A 24,742-nucleotide genomic window follows, 5' to 3' on the forward strand; every position below is an offset into this window, starting at 1 on the left:
GCTGCCAGGAGCGGGGTACTGCGGCGGCCGGCCCTGCTGGTGGGCCCGGCCTGCCCGTGACACGACGCGCGGGGCCTTTCCCACGCGGCCGCTGCCGGGGAGCCCCAGGAGGACTTTGCCGGGAGCCCAGAGCCCACCAGGCCCCTGCCGAGCAGGGCGGGCCGGGCAGCTCGTGGGGTGTCCTGTCTCCAGACCCCACGGGATCCCTCCAGGGGCTGCCGAGCAGTCACCGCCAGGGCCTTCTGCTACACCCATGGAAAACCGGAGAGCCTTCCAGCAGGAGGGGAAATAAGTTTTTGCTTGGTTTGGTTTGTTTCAGTGAAGAATGCAAAATTAAGCCTTTCGTGCTTCTTTGCCCTCTGCGGTGCCCCTGCACCGACACGGCGTACATCTGCGCTGTGAAGGCCGAGCTGCCAGGCGCTCACCTGCTCGGACCGGACTGCTGCCGGCTTTGCAGGCCCGGTCGGCGCCACTCGGTGCCCTCCAGTCTGTTTCTTTACCACCAAGCTTACACAACACCTCAGGAACCACGGAGAAAGAAAACACGGAGGAAAGAGTGAAAAAAAATCAGAAAAGACACATTCACACAGCGAGACATAAATCCACCTCAGCTGTGTCTGCGGCAGCACCCTTACCTCTGGAGGAAAGGAGGGCGCGCTCGCAGCACGGAGGAGGAAAACAGCCGTCTCCCTTTCACTGCGAAGGGAAACCAGCTGGAAAAAATAACCTCGGTTTCAAAACATTTTTTTTTTTCCCTGACTGTTTTATATACTTCATTGTGCATCTGAAGATGAAACAGAACTCAGAGCTGATGCAGCCCTGAACCACCAGCGTTCAAAGATAACACTAGCTCTGCTTATCAGTGTCTGATGGCAATTACCCATGCATGCAGTGTACTGGTGCATTTGGTTTTACTTATAATTTTTTTTTTCTGTGACTTGGCTATAGTATTTTATATACATAAATATATATATATATGTATAAATATATACACTCAAAGCTATATATTTATTTAGGTGTGTACACGCACACACACATTACTTTCATGCCTGTGTGAACACATTATTGAAACTGCACCACGACTGATGTCAGCTCTTGCTTCAGCTCCTGGTCGTGACCCGAGGCCCTGACCCTACCAAAACCATACCTGCGTGGCCCCTAGCAGCTGCAGGTCGTAGTTTCAGCAGAGCTCTGTGCCGAGGAGCGTTTGCCAGTAAGTGTTGTGTTTTATCTGCTGTATCAGCACTGCACAAGTATTCTGCTCTTAGCAAACCAGTGCACACGTACTGAAGTAATTTTCATTTTGCTAACCGTGAGGAAAAGAAAACTGACTTGTGGCAGAGGAACTTGGGAACTTGGGCTTGGGAATGGAGAGCGGCAGTAGAAATCTGGTTTGTTGAGTTTGAGGCTTTTTTGGCTGGATGCAGCTCACAACACACTGGTGACCCCACACAGGTGCCACCACAACCACACTGAATGCACTGTGTGTGGATCCCCCTTCCAGGGGATCAGACACTCGTTGTGGCGAGCTGGAGGAACAGCTCATGTTAACAGCAAGAACATGGAGCAGCAAGCTGCTGGAACGAGATCCAGCAAGGGCCTGGTGTCAAAATTAGTAGATAGTTTCATAATATTAAAGGCCAGTTTGCACAAAGCGCCAGCGCAGCCTCTGCCAGTGGCCATTTGCCTCACGGCCTGTAGCACTGGCACTGACAGGAAGGCAAGGCCCCATCTCTCCTGCTCACTTGAAATTGGATGAGATGCTGGGGCTGGGAGCCAACGTCCCACCTTCGATGCAGCCCCAGCGCCGGCCCTGGCAGCACCCCTCACAGCCCTGGACACAGCACAGGGGGCCGGGAGCTGCAGGGTGCCCCCAGGCCCACAGCTGCACAGAGGCAGGGGTTTGCCTCCCACCGCCCTCCCCAGCAGCAGGCAGTGTGTCCGGGTGTCCGGCCTAACTCTGCAGATCCACTCGGGCAGTTACAGGTCCGAGTCAGAAAAAACAATTAGACAATCTGTCAGAGTGCCTATTAGAGACGCATAGTTCAGTTACCTCTGAAATTTCTTTGAATTAATTTGAAATAACAAAGACATGCAAGATCATACACGTTCACCTTTTACCCTGACACATCATTTCCTCTCTCTTTCACTTCTCTGAAGGGAAAGGAAATTTCCTGGGTAAAATGTAGCTGCTACAGTGCAGCTGAGAGGAAACGGCACGTTAGCAGGGCCAGTGCTATCCAGCCTTCGCTCCCTGACACCCGTGCTGGCTTCATGAGGCGGCGTTTCCGAAGACTTCAATAGATGTACCTCGGACAGCCTGCACCTCCTACTGCTTTTACTCCAGCACGGAAAGCGTCTTTGCAATTTCCCCATCCTAAAACTCGGTCCTTCTTCTGTCAGAACAGCAATGTCAGCTCCTTCTGTACGCTGAGAATATTGGCAATATTCAAAATGAAAAATAGCACTGTACAGGTGTAGAAGGTTGTTGACGATGCCATCAGCTCGGTGTCTGGTGTATGCCATCCATTCCGCTCCCATTAGCAGCTAGATCTCAGCATACACTTACGAGCATTTTGATTTTGTCTCTGCATTGTTTTCAATTAGGAGCTTTTCTGCATGTGATACACCAAGGGAAAAACAACACTTAGAGTTAGAACTTAGGTACTCCCGGAGACAAATATGATTAATGGGATAATCTTGTAGATTACAATAGTTAGAGGCAGTTCCTGCCATTTCCCACTCTCCAAGGACTGGTTCTACTCACATCCAATACAAACAGCTGCAGATTCCTCAGTACCATTAGTATCCAGTGTAGGACTGTGTTTGACATTTTAAAACTCCTATGATATGCATCTTCTATAATTGTCTATTGTCTAGACTGAGTTTTACAAATTTAATCTTAAATAGTGTTATTTCTTGATTGAGGGGATTTTTGTGGAGCTAGTTGTGTGCGTGCCTGCCTCTGCAAAAACACACCCGTGCACACACCCACAGTGCTCACACCCGCTGCAGGTAATACCCTTCAGTTAATCACATCCTAATTAAACAATGATCAGGCCTTATTTAATAACCTTATTGTCACTGAGAAGAGGTGTATCTGGTCGATAAGAGAAGCAATGGCTCCTGACTTTCATCTGAATTCCCATTCAAGCAGAAGGCTTCAAACACTCAGCAGGAGGCACCTTCTAAACTTTGGGGGCAAGTTTCTTAACAAGTACAACCAGACACCACAGGAAGGATTAATTGTGATAGCTTCAGTTGGCTTAAAACTCAGCTTTCTAACAAATTTAATAGAGACAAAACATTAGGCTACTGAATTCAAGTGTTAGGTGTGTGCCACCCCCCCCACACCCCACCCAACCTTTTACATTCTGTAGCACTCATAACATTAATGACAAAAGACCTGTTTTATTGGGGAAAAATAATTTTGGCAAATATCTATCTCACAGATCACTAATATCAGATTCTGGCATAAGAATACAAGATTAATGTTTCCAGCAAGGTGACCAGCAAGAAAAACCTCTGTGTAAACACCGGCACACAGGTTATCAGCACCAGGCTTTGCAGTCAGCAGCAGAGCGAAAGGAGCAAAGCAGCGCACTTGTTTCAGAGGTTTGCTTCCCATCACAACCGGCGGTGTGTGGTCAAGTTTTGTGCGGTGGGTTTGGGCTCCAGCCACGGGAGCTGGGAAAAAGAAAAACTAGTGTGAAACACAGCACAAAAGACAAATTGCACAGCAAACTTCACACTTGCAAAGTTTTGGGACACACAAGAGTCTTATTACATACTTTAAGGTACCGTAATTAATTGAACCGGTCGCTAAACCTTCACAACAGTGCTGTTACACCTGAACGGAAGCGGGAAGCGAGCCGGGCACAGGATGCTCAGCCGGCCTCCCAGCCCCTGCTGGCCCCTGCTTGGCACAGAAGCACACAGTACGTATTTTTCTTTCTGAGAGCTGAGTGCTAATTTTGAGGCTTTTCAACTCTTTTTCTTAATTTGTATTTGACCGGCCTGCATAAATTACTTATTACTGCTTACTGTAGTTTGCTTTTAATTATATGCGCAAAGAGAATCTTCATCTGGAGCTAGGCAAGGGACGCGCTGTCCCCTGGAAGCACCAACCACCTCGTTTCTGCCCCTCTCTGATCAGGGCGATGTTAGCTTCTCCTTGGAACACCAAAGGAGGAGCAGGACCTCAGAGAGGCCGGGGCTCGCTTTATTTCCACGCGGCTAACCCATTTCCTCTGCCAACGCCGGGGCAGTTGCCGGTTAAAATCTCACTTGAAGTTACTCGTCTGCACGTCGCTTTCTGCTGTTCACCCTCACTCGACTCGTAACTGATGTACGCGTATATTTTTCATTTTCCTTCTCTCGTGTTACAGGACAAACGTGACGTGTGCGGGGCTGCCCGCGCAGGGGGAGGCCGCTGCAGCCCTTCTCCGTCAGCAGGGAGCGGCAGCCGCTCCCTCCGGGCCCAGCACGGGCAGGCGGCCGCGGCTGCCCTGCCGCACCGCCTCCGGCCCCCGAGGCCCGCAGCAACGGGCAGCCGCAGGCTGCAGCCGCCGAGCGGAGGCGAGCGGCGGGCCCGGCGCCCCGCAGCCCCGCGCCGCATGGCCGGGCAACGGGCGGCCCCTGCTGGGCGCGCGGGGAACGGCGGGGCCGGGCCGGGCCGGGCAGGGCCCAGGCGGCCGGAGCCGCCCTTAGCGGCCCGCAGGGGCCGAGCCCGGGGGGCGAGGCGCAGCCGCCTGCACCGAGAAACGTGGCGGCCACGGCGAGCCTCGCGTGGGCCAGTAAGGCAGCCACGGGCAGGAGGTTCCGAGCAGCGGTTCATCGACAGAAATTAGAGTTACTCATACCCCTCGTTAGCTTTGTTTGGGGAACACCACGCATCCCAATGGAGAAAAATGCAGAATGCTTTCAAAACTGTGACAGTATTCAAGGACTATTAAGTGGGAGGTGCTATCCGTCCCCAGGGAAAAGGGGGAAAAAAAAAAAAAAGGAAAAAAAAAAAGGAAAAAAAAAAAGGAAAAAAAAAGAAAAAAAAGGGAAAAAAAAAAAAAAAAAGGAAAAGGGGAAAAAAGGAAAAAGGAAAAAAAAAGGAAGAAAAAGGGAAAAAAGGAAGAAAAAGGAAAAAGGAAAAAAAAAGGGAAAAAGGAAAAAAGGAAAAAGGAAAAAAAAAAAAAGGAATATTAAGGCGATATCAGAAACAAGTGAGACAGGAATATAGCTAAAGCAAGTTGACTCAGTTTTATTAAATAAATAATAGTTTACAAAAAGAGCAGCTAAAGCAGACCTGCCACCTGCGCAGGCTCAGAGAAGCCCCACAGGCAGGGGGTTGTAAACCTGGCCCGGGCAGTGCTGACCGGTGGTTGAGAGCTAAGCCTGAGGTCATCGCTGATAAAAGCATCCAGATAAAAAAGCTGCACCAGAAAAGTAAACAAGGACAAAGCGCAGAGTCCTCTGGACTGCCTGGTGTCAGACCATTCCAGCAAAATCCTTCTTCAGGCAGCCAAAACCAAAAGCCAGCCGTACCCACGGAGCAGGGGGCGCATGCAGAAAGAGGCCTGAAACAGGCCGAAACACCAGGCAGGAGCCTCTGCAGATTTATTTCTTTATCACTCCCAGCAACACTCTTGAATTCCTCCTCACCGCGACGAGGGGACGCACCGCATCACAAATTCGGGTCTCCTGTTGCCTAGAAAACATTACAAGAGCCTTCAACTAAACGTGAACGTGAGAGAAGGAGAGAAGCAACGCTCCCTCAACGCGACGTTGTGAAGGGATCAGGCAGATTAACGAGTACCTCGTTGACCACAAGCACTTCTGAAAGGCTCTAGCTTCTAACCATTATTACTTTTTATACTTTCTCCATTAATTTAGAAACCAAGTGATATTTAGAGGTTAGTCTTTTAATAACTTAAACTCTTATCAGAAATAGAAACATTGAGGCCTATCAACATGAAAATAAACAGCTTCCCTAGTGCTGTATTTGCTCTCTCTGGCAGCCTTTAGATCAAGTCCGGCAGCTTTCTGGTAATGCGTGCTTAGTAATCTCAACACACGAGCATAATAAAGGATAAGACAAGACAAGCCTACATCAAAGGCTCCCGGCGTACAGTATCTGCTGGCATTTCAGGCCCCCCCCGAGCCTCCCAGCGATGCTCCAAGCCCCACCGAGGAGCTCCCAGCCCCGTATCCCAGCCATGACCCCCCTTGGGAAGCCCTCGGCCGGTTGACCTGTGGGGCCTTACCTGTCGGGCCTTTGGGTGCTCAGCAAAGCTACAGCTGAAAGAGCTGCCCGGGACCAGCTTCCCAGCCCTGAGGGAAGCAGGGGAAGGTCCCACCTAAACCATTTTTAACAGCTGCGCTCAGACTTCTGCTGTAAAATACATGCCCACCCACATTTTTTATTTTATTTTTACCAAAGGCAGTATTTTAGTGGAAGTTCACCAGATCAGGGTTTGCTAGAAGCATCGACCGAGTGCTGGGCTGGCTGTAGGGAGCCAAGGAGGCCAGCATGCTGCAAAGCTAGGCCACAGCTCGCACACCAAAGCACTTAGTTTTGTGCACCCACCACCTACCTCAGTAAGATCTGGAGCGATACAAGGGCTTGTTTCACCTCCCCACCCCAAAGGAATGCAGTCTTAAGGTACAGGAAGCAGTGAATTGCAGAGGGAACCAACAACCTAAAGACAGGGAATGGTGGCGATCCCTCTCTCGGGTTAGCTACAGCTGTCTATTAATTAGCACCACCTTTGCATGATTTGAAGAGCAAGCACTACGGGTTCCCTTCTAGGCAGTTACAAAACAGATCAAGTTGACAGCAGGACTTCTCCCATCCTGGAATGATCCCAAAACACAGGCCAAACAGCTGCATGGCACACACGCACCCTGCAAGACACAGGTGCAGCCAGGAACACTGTTTAAGGATAACTTCACTCAAAGGCCAGTATTAAAAACACAAACCCAAAGTTACGATTCAAGCTCCTTTTGCAGAATCCTGCCCGCTCTTCCATTAAGTGAAACAATGAACAGTTACCTCTGAACATTTATTTCATCTATTCACATGGTATCATTGTGGAAGGTATGCACCATGCAACCAACGAAATCACAGAAGAGTCGCATAACAATATAAATTTGACTAATCTCTTACAAAGATGAGAATCACTAGGTTATCAAATCTCTCAGGTATAAATATTATGAGGTAAGCAATACTTAAGATGAGGCACTTAAACAATAACCCAAAAGGTAATTAGTGTACAAAATTATAAACAGGAACAGTTACTCATATTGCCCTCAATTATATTTTAAAATGATTTTATATTCTATATACAGTGTGTTACATGCCTTACATCCTCCACTGAAGCAAAACGTTAAGGAAGTATGAAAGAAACCAAGTCATCGTCACATGCCAGTAAATATAACGCAGGTAGATGAGTATCCGGGACTATGCAGTGATACAGATTTTATTAAAAAAAAGTGCCTCACAAGGAATGTTTTTCTATACAATCCCTAATTTTCTGTTTGGAGAAAATATCTATGCTAACAGAAAGTTAACTTGGTATTAACATATAAATCTCCCAAGCCAGAAAAGAACCACCCTACTGTGTTCAAGGAAGGAATGCCAATTAGGACAGGATTTAAGCTTTAGTGGGATTTATGGTAATTAGAAATGTAACAAATTTAACTTTACAAAGAAATTAATTATGCCAATTAAAACACTTAGCATGTTTGACTGGGAATTTATACAGTATTATATGTATATGGTGCTGATCAATGCCCGATTTATTAAAATTACTTAAGGCATGCTTCCAAGAAAATTTACTAAAGTAGTACAGGAATTCCAATTAAGATGCAAAATTGATATTTGCAATAAACATTTCCTTATCAAGATCCAGAGACGGGAAAAATGCCCAATAAAAGCAGTAAGAAATTCAGGTTCAGGTGGGGTGCACAACTGTATTTATCCCTGTAACTGCACAGCTTGTGAGAGTCTGCCTGTGAAACAAGGTCGGTATTTTCTAATATTAAAAAATAAAACAGAACAACAATTTCAAAACACTCGAGAATTCTGTGCCAAACAGCTTGTACCAGCACGCTGTTTGTGACAAATCTGCGAGTTTTGATCCTATGCTTTTTTGAGACGGGGAGGGAAATGGAAGTTTTCAGAACAGGTGAAGTTATTCCTGTCTGAGAAATACCTGCATTTTGTGCAAACAACGATCCTAAGCTCCTTCAGTCTCATACCAGAGTAGCTCTTTTGCTTTTTAGATAGCCTGTGAACAAGCCATCTGTATTTTACTTATATTTAACATTTTAAACTCTCTAAACAAGTGCAAGCTACATTATGTCTTCTGTTTCTAAAGATAAGCCAGTCCAGTTTTTAAGTTTAAAATGGAACAACACAGGAAGAGCCACAGTTACCAGAATGACAAAATTAAACTTGGCAAAAGTAATGAATTTTATTTACAAATACATGTATGAGGATTACAACAGAAACACACTAGTGAAACTCCATCTCAACAAAAGCAATGATTTATTGGTAATGGCATTAAATGAAACAGATTGACAGTCTCTGGCTATGGTCAAGCAATTATCCAGGAGCAGTAGATAAAAGTGAAGATCTCATTTGATTGCAATAAGGCTTTCCAGTGTCTCGCGCATCCTAGTGGCTCTCTCCTTTTTTGCCGACTACCTGATAAGAGAAAACAACAGAAAGAAACAATGAACACTTAACCAAAGAGGTGTCCCCATTTTTTTTTATTAGCATCAAAATAAAACAAATGCAACATTTTCAACTAAATTAGTGCATTTAAGCATGCATTGTAGCACTTGCAGAAGCTATGAATCCCTCTAAAGAACTAAGAGGGACGCAAGACACAAGAAACTTATCTTTAGTATTAATAAAAATAGCAAAACACCGGTCTCACTTGAGAAGAGTTAGAAGACAGTAACTGCAACATAACAGACCACGTTTAACGATGTTATATACCAAGCATTCAACCTTAATATGCTATATAAAATAATACAGCAAAAAGAGAACCACTGGGTGCTCCCATGAAAGTAAGTTTGTTCATTTCCCTTGGCATCCTTAGTACGTACTTCACTGAGAACATTTACCTTATAATGCAGTTCAAACCTGAAGAGAAATCTGGAAGGCATCTGATTTTCAGTCTTTGTCAAAACATTACTCCTTACCGGGGCAACTGCTAATCTCCAATTCTGCAAACTCCACCAGGAATCAGAGTCATCTCAGGACTTCTCATTTCAGAAAAGATTACCACTGCCACCAGACTTTGGCAGCCAACAGCAAGTGCAAGACCAGCACTCTACGTACTGCCGTGCAAGCTTACAGTTCGCACAGTTCATAACGGAAGGGTTTTCAGTCCCCTTCGTTAACATAACTGAACGCAAGATCCCAAGAGCAGAAAACAATGTGATTCTAGGCACTTTTCTGAAAAGATTCAGATTAGTTCCAGTGCTCTTGCAGACCCTAGAAAATACCCATTTATAAGTCAAACAAAATAAAAAGATAATAAATCTTAAAAGGTGGCCTTAACTGCAAGAGACCTTGGGCAAGGCAACAATTCCCAACTCATTTCCATCTAACCAAAGCAGCACTTACAGATCTGACAAAGCCTTGTCAGGAAAAGCACGAACAGAGGGTTGAGGATCTACATTAATGGAATATACAATTTCCAATTACTAACGCTCAAAACTAAGGAGTAAAACCTTTTCTGTACTCTGACTCATATAGCAAATATGGTAAGGATTAATTACCTCTGCAATCAGGTGACAATATACCACAAGAGATTCATATAATCAATAGTGAAATGCAGAGCTGTGGGACATGACCCAGAACAAACAAAAAACAATATACCCACAGCTCTGAACTAGAGAATTCTCATGGACTCACTGAAATTATTCTGATCCTTCCCCTTTTTTTCCCCCCTCCACTTCTTGGAGGAAGACTTTTTTTTTGGGGGGGGGGGGGGGGGCAGTGGTAAACTATTCTTTTGGTGAGCTGAGTTGTCACCATCACAAGGTAACTGAGATCTACAAAAAACCCTTTTAAAGACCCCTTTCACCTCCAAGGAACCTTTGACCAGGAACATATCACCAAGCTGTAAATTCAGCTTAATGATTAAGGAAAATTCCACTTGACAACATGAAGAAAAAAGGAAAAAAAAATCAGAAAACCAACCACTAACATTAAGATCCAATTAATCAAGTTAAAAAAAAGTTAAACTTGTCAAGAAGCAGTATTTATTGTTTGTGTTTCCAAGACAAACTGTGTTTAGACACAGATTAAGCAAAGAAAAAAAGAGAAAAAGAAAAAATGCAGTTGAAAGATTAAAGATTAGATGTTAGCAAGTGTGTAACTCCAATGAAAAATATTGCTATACCAGTCTGAAGTTGAAATTGACAACTCGCCCATGTGTATTATCTGTGAAAATTAATCATGCTGATATAGATATTTTGTCATCGCAGGTCAAAGAAACCCATTTTCTGACCATCCCACTCCACCTTCCCAAGAAGAAAATGGACATGGAAACTGAAATCAAACAATCATCATTATTCTTTCATCCGTAACGGATCCATTCTCCTCCTGTTGACAGAAACAGTGGCCATCTAGTGCACTTTAAGATACCGGTCACAGCCTGTGACTCCCATGTAATAAGAGAACGTTTTGAAGCAGGCTTTTGATACTGTTTTCCTAACCACCAGCCCACAGCCTGACAGAGACAAAAAAAAAAACTATGGCCCATTACAAACAGTACAGCTGGAAACTCTGTCACTGAGCCTTGTGGAGCAGAAGTGGGCATTTGTGTGTGTGTGGTTTTGTTTTCAATATATAAAGGTCAAGCAACTGGTCTGTTGCTGTTGGAGTACCCTGATCAGGCCACCTTTGTACGAGCACTCACCAGCTCCTCACTGTGTCTGCCTTCAGGAGGCTCCCTAGAGCCAAGCGTGGGACAGTATCGGGTACTTGGCAGCCCTCGCTGACTTGCACACTACTTACTGAAGGGTCACAGCAGAGAACACTAAGCTGTACTAAGATTAAGAAAGCCAAGTCTTGCTACAGCATTTCACAAACTACGTTTCAAACAGCTTTTACAAAATGCAATAGGCTGAAAAATGAGTTACAGAAAAAAAAGTAAAAGTACTACATGGTATGCTTTCAAAAATGTCAAATTTGGGATAAAAAGAACGGAAGTTTTGAAAGACTGAAAGAGAAGCGCTTAAAATAAGATTTGGGTAGGGAAAAAAAAAGAAAAAGATGAGTTGATGCGTCAGAAGGTAGAGAAGGCTGTTCCTGACTGCAGAAGGCTCAGAGATGGCTCTTGCATCAGTGCTGAGATTGTGGAAAGGGTGAAAGAGATGCTAGATGAGCAGAGGGAGCAAGGAAGGGAGTAGTGCGAGACCACATCAATTATTACTTTTTAATTTCTTCTGCATTTTTAGTTCTTTAGAATTGGGAAGTTAAGCTGAAAAACAAACAAACAAAATGTTACAAGGAAAACAGCAGCAACATAGAGAGCAAATAAGTAGTTCTGGAAAGCCTTGATTCAGGAGGGGACCAAAAAAATCCCACCACCTGTGCATATCCCCCAGCCTCAAAACTGAGCAGCAATGTTTTGTTTCTTAATACCACAAGTGAACAAGAACTATACTGACATTAAGGTGCACTGTCTTAAAAAAATGTTTACAGGTTCACCACCTGATTCACAGGAATCTATTTAAGACTAAGCTATCAATCAAGAGTTACAAAGACACAGCACCTGCACCTTTACTCAGCACTTTAGCTGTCTATCCCACGAATTAGCTTGACTGAGAAGCCAATTTGGAAGCAAACTTCACGTGTAAGCTACTACATCTCAAATGCAGTCTCTACCATTGTAGCTTGCATAGCTTAAATTAAGCCTTAAATCAGACCACGTGCGGCCAAGAGCAGAAGTAATTCTAGTGTTAAGGACAGTTCTTTTACAAAAGGCATACCTTTAAGGCATGCTTTTCAAAAACTATTTCTGAATGTTAAATGTGCATGGGAAGGGAATATTAATCTCAATCTTCTGCTGTTTGGGCGCCCTTAGTTTAAGCAGGGGAAAGAATCTCAGCTCTCTCCCTTCTCTTCCCTGTGCTTAACCCAGTTAAGATCTACACTTTTTCCCCCCATTATGTTCCCCTTTCCTGTCACACCAGACTCCCCTCCTCCCCAGAGGTTAAAAATTCAGTTGTGCAAGGAGCAGGATACACACAGGATACACACAAGATACCAGAGCAAGTTGGAAATAACTTTTTTATTATCTAACCTTACTTAGCAAATCCACCAATGCTAACTACATGTATGTCAAAACTAACTTAAGGCCAAGATGCCTAATGAAGGGCCTGCTTAGCTTCACCTGCTCCGTACTCCTCAGTACTGCTTCTCACAGTAGGTGAGCTTCAGCTTTGCGTTTGGCAGTATAGATACTGGAAACAATACCTCATTTATATTAAACACAAACTGCCTTGCTGATCAAGAAGAGGTGATTTTTCTTGCAGCCCTGTTGGTGTTAGCAGAGCACCACAAGCAAACACAAGTTTTCCTCGGCTGTCTGAAGGGCATGGGTGCTTCAGTTATGCATCTTAATAACTATCTGCTGAGCAAGGAGCTGCTACAACTGAGCGTTCGTTCATGTCCCACTGCAGCTGGGTATCAAAATACATCTGCCTGCTCCTCAGCAGAAGTCATTGAAACCGATGTTTTGTGTTTTGTTTTAGATTTTGAAATTGTACATATCTACTACAATCATCTGAGCAGCAACGTGATGAATCATGAAAACCGTAACTGGAATCACACTCATGCCTACTTTTTAATTGCAGCCCTTCAAATAACATTTTACTGATTCTTACAAACACTTCTCAAAAAATAGGGAAAAAAGCACTCCCCCCATCTTGTTAATCATGCTGCAATACTACTTCTATCATAACGAGAAGAGAAATATAAACAGTACAGACAGACTGAGAGAAGGAAGTCAGATAGTTGAGAGCAGTGAGGAGTAGGGTGGGTAACTACTGAAGGAGATGAAAAGAAAAATAAGGTTTCCCAGTTAATCTACATGCCTAAATATAATTAATGCCCAACACTATATTAAGGTTTCATAGCTGACAGGATCACTGGAAGAGAGGAAACAAAAAGTTAGAATTCCTAAGAGCTCTGTAACTGACAGACTACACATCCCATTTAGTATGATAAAATATTTTAACAGCCTAATATTAAAACTACATGTTCAGGAAGCAAAATAGGACTGAGAGGATTAGCTACCTCACAGCCTAACAAAGCAAGCTCTTCTATCTATGGCAGTTCTGACCAGCTCCTTAACGTGCTGATGTTAGCAGTGAGCAGTACCACACCTGTAAGGTGTAAGGGAGATCTACCTCTTGTGGGTCTGTGCTCCCCTCCCCTTCCAGTTAAATAGAAGTCACAGATCACATCTCCCCTGATAGTGCAAACATATTCAATGTGAACTTCAATGAAACCAAAATTTTAACTAACGTGGTATTTAGCTGGCTATATAGCAGCTTCCAAGCATCTACGCTGCATCTAGAACTGAGAGAGACTGACAAATCCCCGCTAAGTACAGTGCACAGATGAGACCCACGCTACTTTAAACATCTTTATGGGGTTGTGGGTATACTTAGAACCATAAGCCAGCCCAGGCTGGAAGGGACCTCGTGAGATCACCAGCTTCAAGCCTTCATGGGAAAAGCGTGCTTAGATGAGATTATCTAGCACCCTGTCCAATCGCATCTTGAAAACCTCCAGTAAGGAAGAGGGTTTCCACCACACCCCTGGAGCAGTTGTTCCAGCGATTAATTGTTCTCGCTTAAAAAAAACAAACTCTTATATCAAGACAAAACCTCTCCCAGAGCAGCTTGTACCCTCAATGTATCATCAATTACCAAAAAAATCAAATCACTATCTGAACAATCAGATGGTCAGGTTTAAAGAGTGCACTTGTTTGAAAATAAACTTTCAGTACTTTAGAAAGCAAAACTAATTTACAGAGTTTACACAGAAATGAAACTGAGACAAAGACCAAATACCGAAAATATCAGTGTAAGGGTGCTATCCTCTTCCCAAAAGTACCAGAGAAGTAACACAGATTATTCGTGTTATGTTAAATAGTAATGGCACAATTCATTGCAGGGTAATGCCCTGTTATTGCAAAAAAAGAAGCTGTACAAAAAAACCTCGACCATGGAAGCAGATTTTAAATGAAGTAACCTATTTCTTGTATTGGATGAACCAGAAGTGCTCCATTAGAAACATCTAAATTAGATATCCAGTTAATTTTAGTATATTAGAGCAACTTTTTCAATGACTTCACATTCCAGTGAAAGACAACAAAGCCTGTTAACTTATTAACTTTATTATTTGCGAAGTTATTAAGTTTTAAATGTAAAAGTTAAGATCATCTTTAACAGTAAAAACTGGAAGTATACAAAGTATGACAACCATTAGCATTTTTAGCCTTCTGAAGTTACAGGCAGTTTGTATAATAAATTCCACGGTGCTTTCAGTGTTATTGGTCGCCTAGACATGAGTTCGTAGACAGGGTTACAACAGCAAATGTCTTTCTAAACAAGACAAGTTTTAAAGCAGTTTACTAGCTTACTTTAAAAAGACATTAAATTTCGAAGAAAAAAATGTAAGTAGCTTTAAAGTTTCAATACTTTCAAACCCATTTCACATTCTCAAAAAAATCAAAAACTTCGAGCATGCCTTATTGTTCAGCACTCATGGGTCTAAAGTCACAGCCTAACGAGTTGTTTATTTCTTCCTTTAGCTTTAAAAAGAGCAGATATGTTTAAAGTAATGGTCACTTTGTGACCAAAATCTTTTTTAGATCTGAATTTTACACTGCCCATTGGATAAAATCCATAAAATCCTTCACCAAAGCAGAAGTCCAATCAATCACAAGGAGTCTTTATTTCATACGCAGGCTTGCTTCTCTACTTCCTGAACACCATCAGAATACAGGTTTCTAAATCAAGGCATAAAACTCACGGCTGTTAAGAAACATTGCCTATAGTACATGTCATTTGAAAGTCCCTCATGTTTTAAATAGTAGGTGTATACATTCTTACCCCTATTTGTGTTGTGGTTTGTTTTTTTTGGTTGTTTGTTTTTACAAAGGTGATGAACAAGAACTTATAGGTAAGACCAATGATCAGTATCTGTAAGATAAAGCTACATGTGTTGTTGTTTTGTTTGGGATGCCATATCTACCTTAAGTCGCGGAATTATAACAACCACCAAGTGTATTTGTTCAGTCAACATTTTTGAGAACATTTAAAACATTCGTAAGTGCTTTTAAGAAAGAAGACTCACTCGCTTGAAGTCATTCATATTTGTTGCTTGGACTGGAGTTCCAATAAACGTGAAGTATGTAATTCTTGTTGTCTCTTCGTCGCCATGATTGGATTGGACAAACAACTAAAAAATCCAAAACACAAGAGCGAAGGTAAACAGTCCATCCCTGAATTCATACATAAAATGTTAGCCTCCCAAGATTTTTGAACCAACCCAGTAAACACTTTTTCCAATTATAAAGGCCTTGTTACCCTCTAGAGAAGCTTCTGTCCTCTTATTTCAAATAATGATTATAACGAATGCTATTATTATCCCAGCAGTTTGTTTAAAAACCCACGGAGCTTGGATATTTCTAGCTTCCACTTCCAATCTGAGACTGCACTCAGCAACTGAAATGTACTGAAATGTTCAGTCAACTATGAGACCATAACTTGCAAACACAGAACTCAGACCATGAAAAGCATTTCCTTAGACTAGAATTTCAGGGGTTACATGGGAGGAGCAGTTCAACACAATACTGCAGGAAACAGGGCTAATGCAGACCCAGGGTAATGGTGTCAAGAAGAATGCAATTCCAGCATCAGTTTTGTCACGATGCATATTGCACTAAAACCCACACTTAAAATGAAAGAGGAAAAACTGCACCTGCATTTAAGAGTCACGAAAACCTTACGTGGAATTCATGGAAAGTCTTTTACAGCAAGAAGGTTAGAGAGCTCATTAAAAGACAAAGGTGGTTTGATTAGAGCATTTAAGAACACTTATGAGGACCGGGTATTGGGTTTTAGCGTATCGTAAGCACTTCACTTGATACTTACAAGTCTGTCATTTTCGCAATCAGGTTACTGATGAACTGGATTTCTTACCTCCTAAACTCTCCAAACGAGGACAAGATGCCTTTCAAGAAGGCGTGTTAGTAAAACACAAGTTGTGTTCTGCAGCACACTAGGTCACAGAATGGAAGGGACCATAAAGATCACCTAATTCCAACTCCCCTGCCATGGGCAGGGACACCGCCACTAGAAGATAGTTCTTCGTAATATCGAAATCTACCCTTTTTTTAATCTCTCACAAAGAGATGAAAGTGAACCTCATCACAAATATGAGGTCAGAGACATCACATGCATACGGCCTTGCCTGACCTTAAATTTCAGAAACCCTTTGAGCATTAACATACAGTATGCAATCAGTGGAGAGCAACTAAGAACATTTGCAGCCAAGTCAACAAACGTCACAGCGCTTGAAAAGTCTACTAAGTCTTCAGCCTGCCCAGAGCTCAGAACAGAAGCTTTACTTACAGTTACACTGTTAACATTCTGAAATTTAACATAGCGAAGCTGGATAATACCATCTTCTTTAATATCATCTGGTGTCAGCTCCAGGGCTTGAGTTGGTTCACTTCTCTCTGCTTCTTCAAAATCCATAGATCGAGGAAGGTTGATAAAGATTTTTATATACTTTGGACCTTGTCCTGTGTTAAAACATGGAATTGGGATTCAGTTCCTTACCTGTGTTCTCAAAATGCTACCGCAGAAGCCCTTGCTTATCACAGCATCTAGGTACAGCTCAAGGAGGGTAGGGACTTCAGTAATTCTAGCATCTTATCTGCCAATCCTACACCACCACCCTTGATACCAAACGACATCTGAAGTTGCACTACTTGCCTACATTTCAGTGCCAGAATTCCACATAAGAAATCCAATGAAATGTCTGAAAATAATTGGGTTTGTGTGATGTAATACCTGAGTATTTTCTGTAGTTTTATAACTTAAATCAACTTAGCATAAAAATTAAAACAGCTCTTACATTTAATTCTTGAATAGAATGTAGGTTCTCCTTATAGCATGTCAAAATACAGTAAATATTTATACTTGTGTCATATCAAATACCAATGCATGGCAACAGAATAATATTACTGTGAGATCAATCTGTTATGTTATTTATTTACACCAAATTTACTGAAGCTGCTATGGGATTCACAGAATGTAAGAGGTTCTAGGGACAAGCATCATTGTTTTGACATTTAAGCTAAACACATGTAAAGCTTAGATTCTAAGGATATGATTAAACAGACACTTCACTTACCATTATCTGGCCCCTGAAGTTTCATAGAATAAAGTTTGACTGGTTGACTAAAAGCTACAGTAATAAGCAGCTGTGGAAGAGAAAATTTTGTTAAATACCATTTTCTTCATCCTTATAAACAAACATAGCACAACAATTAACTAGAAGCAAGTCTGAGCTTTTAATTTAAAATCAAGTACTTACATTCTCTATATTCCACACATGCACTAGTCTGCCACTAGTCACCAGTAAATGCCAGTCTGCTTGGAATTTTTCCCACAAATGGATAGAAAACTGGCAATGCTACAGTGACCTCTGTATACCAATTTTGCTTCCATCCACCTACCGTATCCCACTCTTCCTTATACCGCTATAGGGATATCAAGCAATCAAGATCTTCAAAAAATGCTTGCAGACCAGACATCATTGAAAACATCTCACTTAAGAAAAATATCTACTGTACCTGCTCATCGCAGTCTGATTCCAAGTAGGTAGAGTCTTTACGTAAACAATTATCAAATCCATGCTCGTCGCTTTCATTAAGACATTCACAGCCGGCTTTATTGATAAATGGCATTAAATCCATCTGAAAGGAAAAAGAAGAGCATTACTGAGTGCGTAAATCTGCCGTGAACTTATCTGAGATTAGCAGACACTGGAATGAATGAAATTCCTCATTCAACACATTAAAAAAGGGAACCCAGAAAACCTCAGGGCTTTTTTTTTTTTTAAAACATAAAAAGATAAAAATGTTGTAGTACTCAGATGTATCCTGTTCAGAATTCAGTGTTTTCCCACTCGAAGTACCACCCCCCTGGAACACAAGTTTACCATATTGAGAATAAGCAATTGGGCACAGGGAGCATTTTTCAGATACATTTTTGATTAACTTCACCTGGCTACAAATACAAACTGACATTAGACCGGAGCTATGATTAACTTAACAGATAAAACAGAAATGGCTTTCCCATCCAAAATAGTTCAGTGGTCATCTCTTAATTTCTTCTGCAACTATAGTTGTTACCAGGCTTTATGTGCAAAGCTACTCTTATTTCCTCCTCTTTCTCAGCATCATATACAAATCAACTTCATGAAACTGGTTCCCAGTCCCTTCCCTGTATACTTTGGTAAAAGTGCAGAACAACAGAAAGCAGAAACCGCCCAATTCACCATGAACCAGTTTGCTTTACAGCAGAGCTCTTTTGTAAAGGGTCCAACCATCAGTTTCAACATACACGCACTGCCAGACTAAAGCAAATGCTACGCGTGCTGCAAGCTTCAGCCATTTAAAAGGTTTTATTATTGCACTGGCAGAATAGCCTGAACCAATTCCCAAGAGATTTTGCATACAGCTAAACTAACCCAAGTGCAATTGAAGCACAGTAAGCCACGTTAAAAAAAAATATAAAAATCAAGTGTTTTGTTATCTTAAGGCCTGAAGATATGGTATCAACATCTCATACCACAACAGTACAAATTTGAGATCACAATCAGCATACAGTCAGAGAAAACTCGAGACAAAGCCTATAGGAACTTTTGGCATGGCAACCTAAAATACCCTTCTTACCGACATATATGAGGTCCCAAAGAATAACATACCACTCGTGATGAAAGCCCTACACATTAGCTTTAAAAAGTTACTGCATGTTACTACTCAGGCTATAGCTTCATGATATAAACTAAATCCAAACACAGGCTGCTGAGAAAATACAAATCACTGCTGGTATCCCATTTCCCTTAACACCAGAAACTATGCTATTCCAAACAAAGCAAACAAAAAATCACCTGCCTGCCTTTCCCCTTCCAGGTCCCCTCTGCCTGCCTGCAACATCCCAACGAAGACTTAGCCCGCATCCTGCGTACTCAGTAGACACGAGGTAAGAAAGGAGGCACGCAGCTGTGCAAGAGGAGAAGGATGCATTCCTGGAGCAGCTGGCAGTCCAGTTTGGGTCAAGTATATTCTGAAACTGCATTCCAGCCTACTGCTAGTAAGTCGAACAGAATTCCTGCTTGGCTCGTATAGTCCTGAACGTTCTCAGTGTCTTACCCCGATGAATTAACATCTCCTAACAAGATTAACTTTTAATAGAAGATGGCATCTCCATCTCAAAACAAATATAACTTTGGAGATACATGCCAACCTCACATATCTGCTCTTGCTACTTGAATGATTTTCAGTGTGTCTTGGGCTGAAATCTAACAAGCTGAACCTTTGTCCTTTGACATTCCAATACCTCTACGCAGGATTTCACAGTAATTATAGATGTGAGTGTTCACATATAAAGTGAAGTGCAATGCATACTGCGGAACAGCTAACAAGTAGCTGAACTGCTAGAAATTCGAGCGACCTGTGCCCTTGAAGCTTCTTAAATGAGAAATATTCAGCTGGATTTGCATCCTTCTCCCATGCCTGATAGGACATGGCTAGCTATGAATTTCAAATAGTTAACCTCCAAAGAAACCTGGCTTTGCATTTAACATCATTTTGACTTCTACAGATACTCATCAGAGCTAAGTTGGGTGTATTAGATTTGCTAATGCGAAGTAACGTGCACGCTACAGAACTAGCACACAGCTAAGTCACACGTCGCAGTTCAGCGATGTGGCATATTGTATTTCACCTAACTGGGTTGACACTCCTGGCAGAACAATAGACAACCTCATTCAAGGAGTAACCTTACACCGAGGATTGCTCGGAGAACACCACCTAAGATGACAGCTCTAGGAAAGTGTTTTGTCACATTACAGTTCTCATTTACATGTGTTTGGTAGTACAGCTGTCAGACAGGCTTGTGATTTGAAACACACAATTGCCTTGAGGTAACAGGAAAGCACACCGAACATGGTGAAAATAATTTCCTGAGAGCACCAAATATTTCTAGGGGGTTGTTCTGTTATTGGGAGATTTTGATTTTTCTACAAGACACATACAAATCTTGCAATGATAAAAATCCATTCAAAAATACAGATTTTTAAATTCATAGAAAAAAATAAGGTTTTCCTTGTGTTATTTAGATGCCACGTTTAAAAAATATTTAGCTTGAGAATATATATTTACAAGTGTTCACTTTTCTTTTTAACCTGTGAATAATGAGTTTACATTATCTATGAAAGCTGATCAGTGATTACTGCAGTTGTATGTAGTACCCCTACAGAAGCGAAATATGCTGAATACAACTTCTTTTAATGCTTAACACAAGAAGTAGTTCTTGTATGCCACTCAGAGAAGACAAACCAATCTTTTCCAAATATTCCCATTACATCTGTTAATTTATATATTCTATATCCATCATTTTTTTACAGACAAAAAGGAATTTCTAAAAAAAAAATTTTGTAGTACCATCCAGTCTCGCGATATTAGCAACCAGGCAAAAGAAAGTATATCATTTACCTAACAACACCTTCCCAAAAGCACCCCATTCTCACAGCAAATTGATAAAAGCAGGACATAGCCCAAGTTATGAAGCTTAATTCCTCCAGCAAAGGGTTTTAGTTCTTTGTTTCTTTTTAAAGAGATGAGAAAGAAGATTAAAGAAATGGAGGTGCACAAGAAAAGGAAATCCATAAACAACAAATCCACCTAGCAACACGTGAATAACAATACTTCTTAAGGACCAGCTAGAGCGATTTTTCAAAGTTTTTGACAGCTATGTCTAACAATGTATTTTTTCACGAAGACTTTACACTTGGAAAAGCGTTTTGGGAAAACAGATTGTAATGTCTGAGAAGGGGTAAGAAAAATACACAGCTGTAGCAAAGTCTTCACCATAAAACGTGAAATTCATTATTTTAATCACTGAGGGCTACGCTTAGAGATTTTTCTTGAAACATTTTACAATTCTGTTACATGTACATATTAAGTAAGTACAGTTAATTTTTTGAATTTTGTCTGAAAAAGAAAACCCAGACAGGTGATCTTTCTAACGCTACGGGAAGCCTGTAGTTCTGCCTAAAGTAGCATTGTTTGACAAGAATATGTTTAGAAAGGAACACATTTTCAACAGGTTCAAGTTATGCAAGTGTTAAAAAAAGACTTAAGAGATGCATACATATCCTTTTGGAATATCTGTGTCTTCATTGTTTCCAGGATCATTCTCCAGGTGCTGCTTAATTTTTTCTTCTAAACCTACAGCATCTGCTCCTTGATATTGGTCGATTCGCACTTTGTTTCGGAAAAACAGAAATGTCGGTGTTGCTGATATATTATTGGTAGCAGCTGTTCCCTAGAATGCATAAATTAGTTACAAGTGTTACCTAACAGACCATTACCAATATCAGACAGAAGCCTTGTTTTCACCTAGATGACAACGTACATGCCACATATTAACCAAGATACATTAGCCCCCCAAAATCACAAACCGTGTTTGTTATTTTACAAACATCTCCAACTTGAGCAACCATTTTAAATTCATTTAAGTTCTTCAGATCTTCCTAATCCTTCATACATTTGGGTGGTCTCTGAATGGATTTCACGTTGTCAGTAGATTTCTTGGTAAGCCACAAAAGTCATAGTACTTGCTCACTCTTGAAGGTGGAAGACTGCTTCATTTAACACTTCACAAGCATTCTTTACGCCTGTATTACTTCCCTTTCCCAAGGCACATTCATGCACACCCTGGAAGTTGCCACTGTAGAAGGTGACTTCCTTTTGATTTCCACCTGTATGTATGTGTTAGGTACCCACAGCACCTTCCCCAAAGCTTTCCACAATTAAGTGCCATTTGCAAAGCGTTGATACGTCTACATTCATCTCTCTCCCACTACTATTTGCAGCAACCCAAGAAATTTCCTTTCAACATACCCTTGTTAATTTTTGTTAACAACCCTTAAGTCAACCAACAGCTCATCACCGGTTTATTATATTCGTCATTTTATTCAGCAATTATCGCAGAATTTGTTTGGAAAGACTTGCTCTTCCTAATTCATACTGGTGTTCTCTCTTATTTTAAGCTGTATTATTTAAACAGCACACGCAGCAGAAACCGTTAAACCACTTGTACAATGCTTAAATGAAGGGTAACAAAGTGGTACTTGCAAGAATACATTTTGAAATAAAAGTATAGTTCATTCACATCTTTGTGCATAAGTTACTTGTCATTCACCAACCCCGTGAAAGGATACTCTTAGTATACCATCCGAACAGCTTTCCTTCAAGTTTCTCATTCACTTTATTATCCTCTCTCCCTCTCACTAAAGAAAATTAATTTTTGAGTACCAACCTGGCACTGATGCACATCCACTTCCAAAAAAGTCGCCTGGGGATATTTGTTACTCAAAGCATTGAATGCTGGGGCTATCCTTAAACAAGGGCCACATCTGTAAAAACAAAAAATTCAACCATTATTGTTTTGCTTTGTTTTAAAGATACCTGCCCTACGCAGACTTCGCGCATTCGCGTTCTTACTATATCCTTGGTACATTTTAAAATAACCTTTCTACCTGGCTGACAGATGGCGAGCAATCCTGGTGATACAATTAAGAATGACATTTAGAAACACATCATGAAGTGTTAATTCCCACTTCCTCAGACAGTTTCAATGTCACATGATTAGCTGCACCTATTAATTAAAATGAACTTCATATTTCCCATCTAATCTGTTTAGCTCCAGCACCTTTTGCTGCAGAGTAAAATACTCCTAAGTAAAGGCACTTTTGGGGGGGGTGCAAAGACTTAACTGCTTTTCCTGATACAGCAAAACATACTCTTAATAGAAGACTAGTACCAGCAATTCCCGTTACCAGCTGTAACAGAAGTCTACAGTAAGGTCTCTACATGGGACTTGAAATATTTACCAATAACGGTATATTAAAGCCTTAGCAGTAATCACATAATTGTTACTGTGATAAATTTCATTTACTATAACTGTAGCACGTTACCACCAACGTAGCTCTATCAGCTTGGTTGAAAATACATATCTGTTAATGATGATAGCTTTACTGGCATATACAAAGTGCACATACACAGCTATTCCGACAAAGCAATATTCTTACAACTTTGCTTGTTGTGAAAAAAGTGATTAAAAGGCAAAACAGCAGAAAACTCCCACAGCAGCATACCAACATGTGACATATCTAAAGCAGAGAGCCCTGCAGTGTCAGTGTGAGTCTGCCGACACGCACAGCTTTAAACCAGCACCAGTAAGATCCGCTTCACCCTTCTCATTCTCATCTGAGAGAGGACAGGGATCCACGGCTGTGCAAGGCAGACCTGCAGGTGTTCGTAAACGGGACGCACCACGCCGTTAACCTCACCACAGCTCGTCTGTAGCCAAAACGTTTTCGTGGGCAGTTGTGCAAGGCGTGTGAGCGAGCTCCCCGCCACCCGCGGGTGAAGCCGACTGACCGAAGGGGCGCCAAGCGGCAGCGGCCGGGCGCCGGGTGTGTCACCGGCACGCCCCGCAGCGCCCGCTGACACGCAGCCACCGGCTCCGGGCCCTCCCGTGCCCAGCGCCGCTCCCGGCGCTGCACCCACGGCTCTGGGGACGGGACGGGACGGGACGGCCGCCGGGGCGCCGGGCACGGCCGGGAGGCGGAGCGGGAGCGCAGGCAGCGCGAGCGGGGCCCTGAGGAGACCGAGGGGCGCTGCGCACCGGCAGCACGGACCCGGGCGGGCTCCCCCGGCGCTCGGTGACCCCGGCCGCCTCCCGCGCGGCCCGGCCGGACTCACCCCCGCATGGTGAACTTGACGACGGCGAGCCGGGAGCCGGCGGCGCTGAGCTCGGGCTGGAACTCGGCGTCGTTGGCGATCGCCTTCACGCCCCCCATGGCGGGCGGCGGCCCCGGACCGCGATCTGCAGCGTCACGCCGCGCCGCGCGCCCGGCATGCACCGCGCCCCGCACGCACCGCGCACGCGCGCCCCGCCCCGGCCCGGTGGGGCCGCCGGGAGGCGCCGCCGCCATTTTAGCTTGGGGCAGGCGCGAAGCGGGGGCGGCCATCTTGGTTTGGGGCAGAGCCAATAGGGCTCAGCGCCCCAGCATCGGCACCTGCTGGGCTGCGGGCCCCCAGCCCCAGGGGCACAAATCCGCAAAGAAACGCACATACCTGCCACAAAACCACCCCTGGGCCCCGGGGCATCAGCACCCGTGGGTGCCAGCGCCTGTGGGACCCATCCACCAGCACGCGTGGAGCACGAGGACACCGCAACCCGCTGTGCCTCGTCCTCATGTTTGTGCCCGGTGCGCTCATCCTGCCGCTGGGCACTGCGCATTTACACACGTTGTAACCCCCGTCAGGCATTTACACACACTTGAGGTCTGCCTGAGCCATCTCGTTAATGTGTGTTGGTGAAAAAAAGTGGCATGTTTAAAGTC

At 43.0% G+C, this 24,742-nt stretch overlaps 1 protein-coding gene across 2 annotated transcripts; it reads right to left on the minus strand.

Moving 5' to 3' along the window:
• Positions 1 to 8,443: 8,443 nt before the first annotated feature.
• TXNL1 (thioredoxin like 1) lies at positions 8,444 to 24,269 on the minus strand. 2 transcript variants are annotated; one of them, XM_066988932.1, is made up of 9 exons: positions 24,099 to 24,269; positions 22,651 to 22,747; positions 21,481 to 21,654; positions 17,895 to 18,017; positions 17,453 to 17,522; positions 16,666 to 16,838; positions 15,386 to 15,490; positions 10,413 to 10,453; positions 8,444 to 8,701 (listed from the first exon to the last, which is right to left on the minus strand). In XM_066988932.1, the coding sequence occupies exons 1-9, from the start codon at positions 24,194 to 24,196 to the stop codon at positions 8,698 to 8,700; spliced, it is 885 nt and encodes a 294-aa protein (XP_066845033.1). In that variant the 5' UTR covers positions 24,197 to 24,269; the 3' UTR covers positions 8,444 to 8,697. The 2 variants fall into 2 exon arrangements, with proteins under 2 accessions (XP_066845033.1, XP_047935698.1); XM_048079741.2 differs by lacking the exon at positions 10,413 to 10,453.
• Positions 24,270 to 24,742: the final 473 nt, after the last annotated feature.

This window comes from Anser cygnoides, chromosome Z (assembly GCF_040182565.1).
Source record: "Anser cygnoides isolate HZ-2024a breed goose chromosome Z, Taihu_goose_T2T_genome, whole genome shotgun sequence".
Taxonomy (NCBI): domain Eukaryota; kingdom Metazoa; phylum Chordata; class Aves; order Anseriformes; family Anatidae; genus Anser; species Anser cygnoides.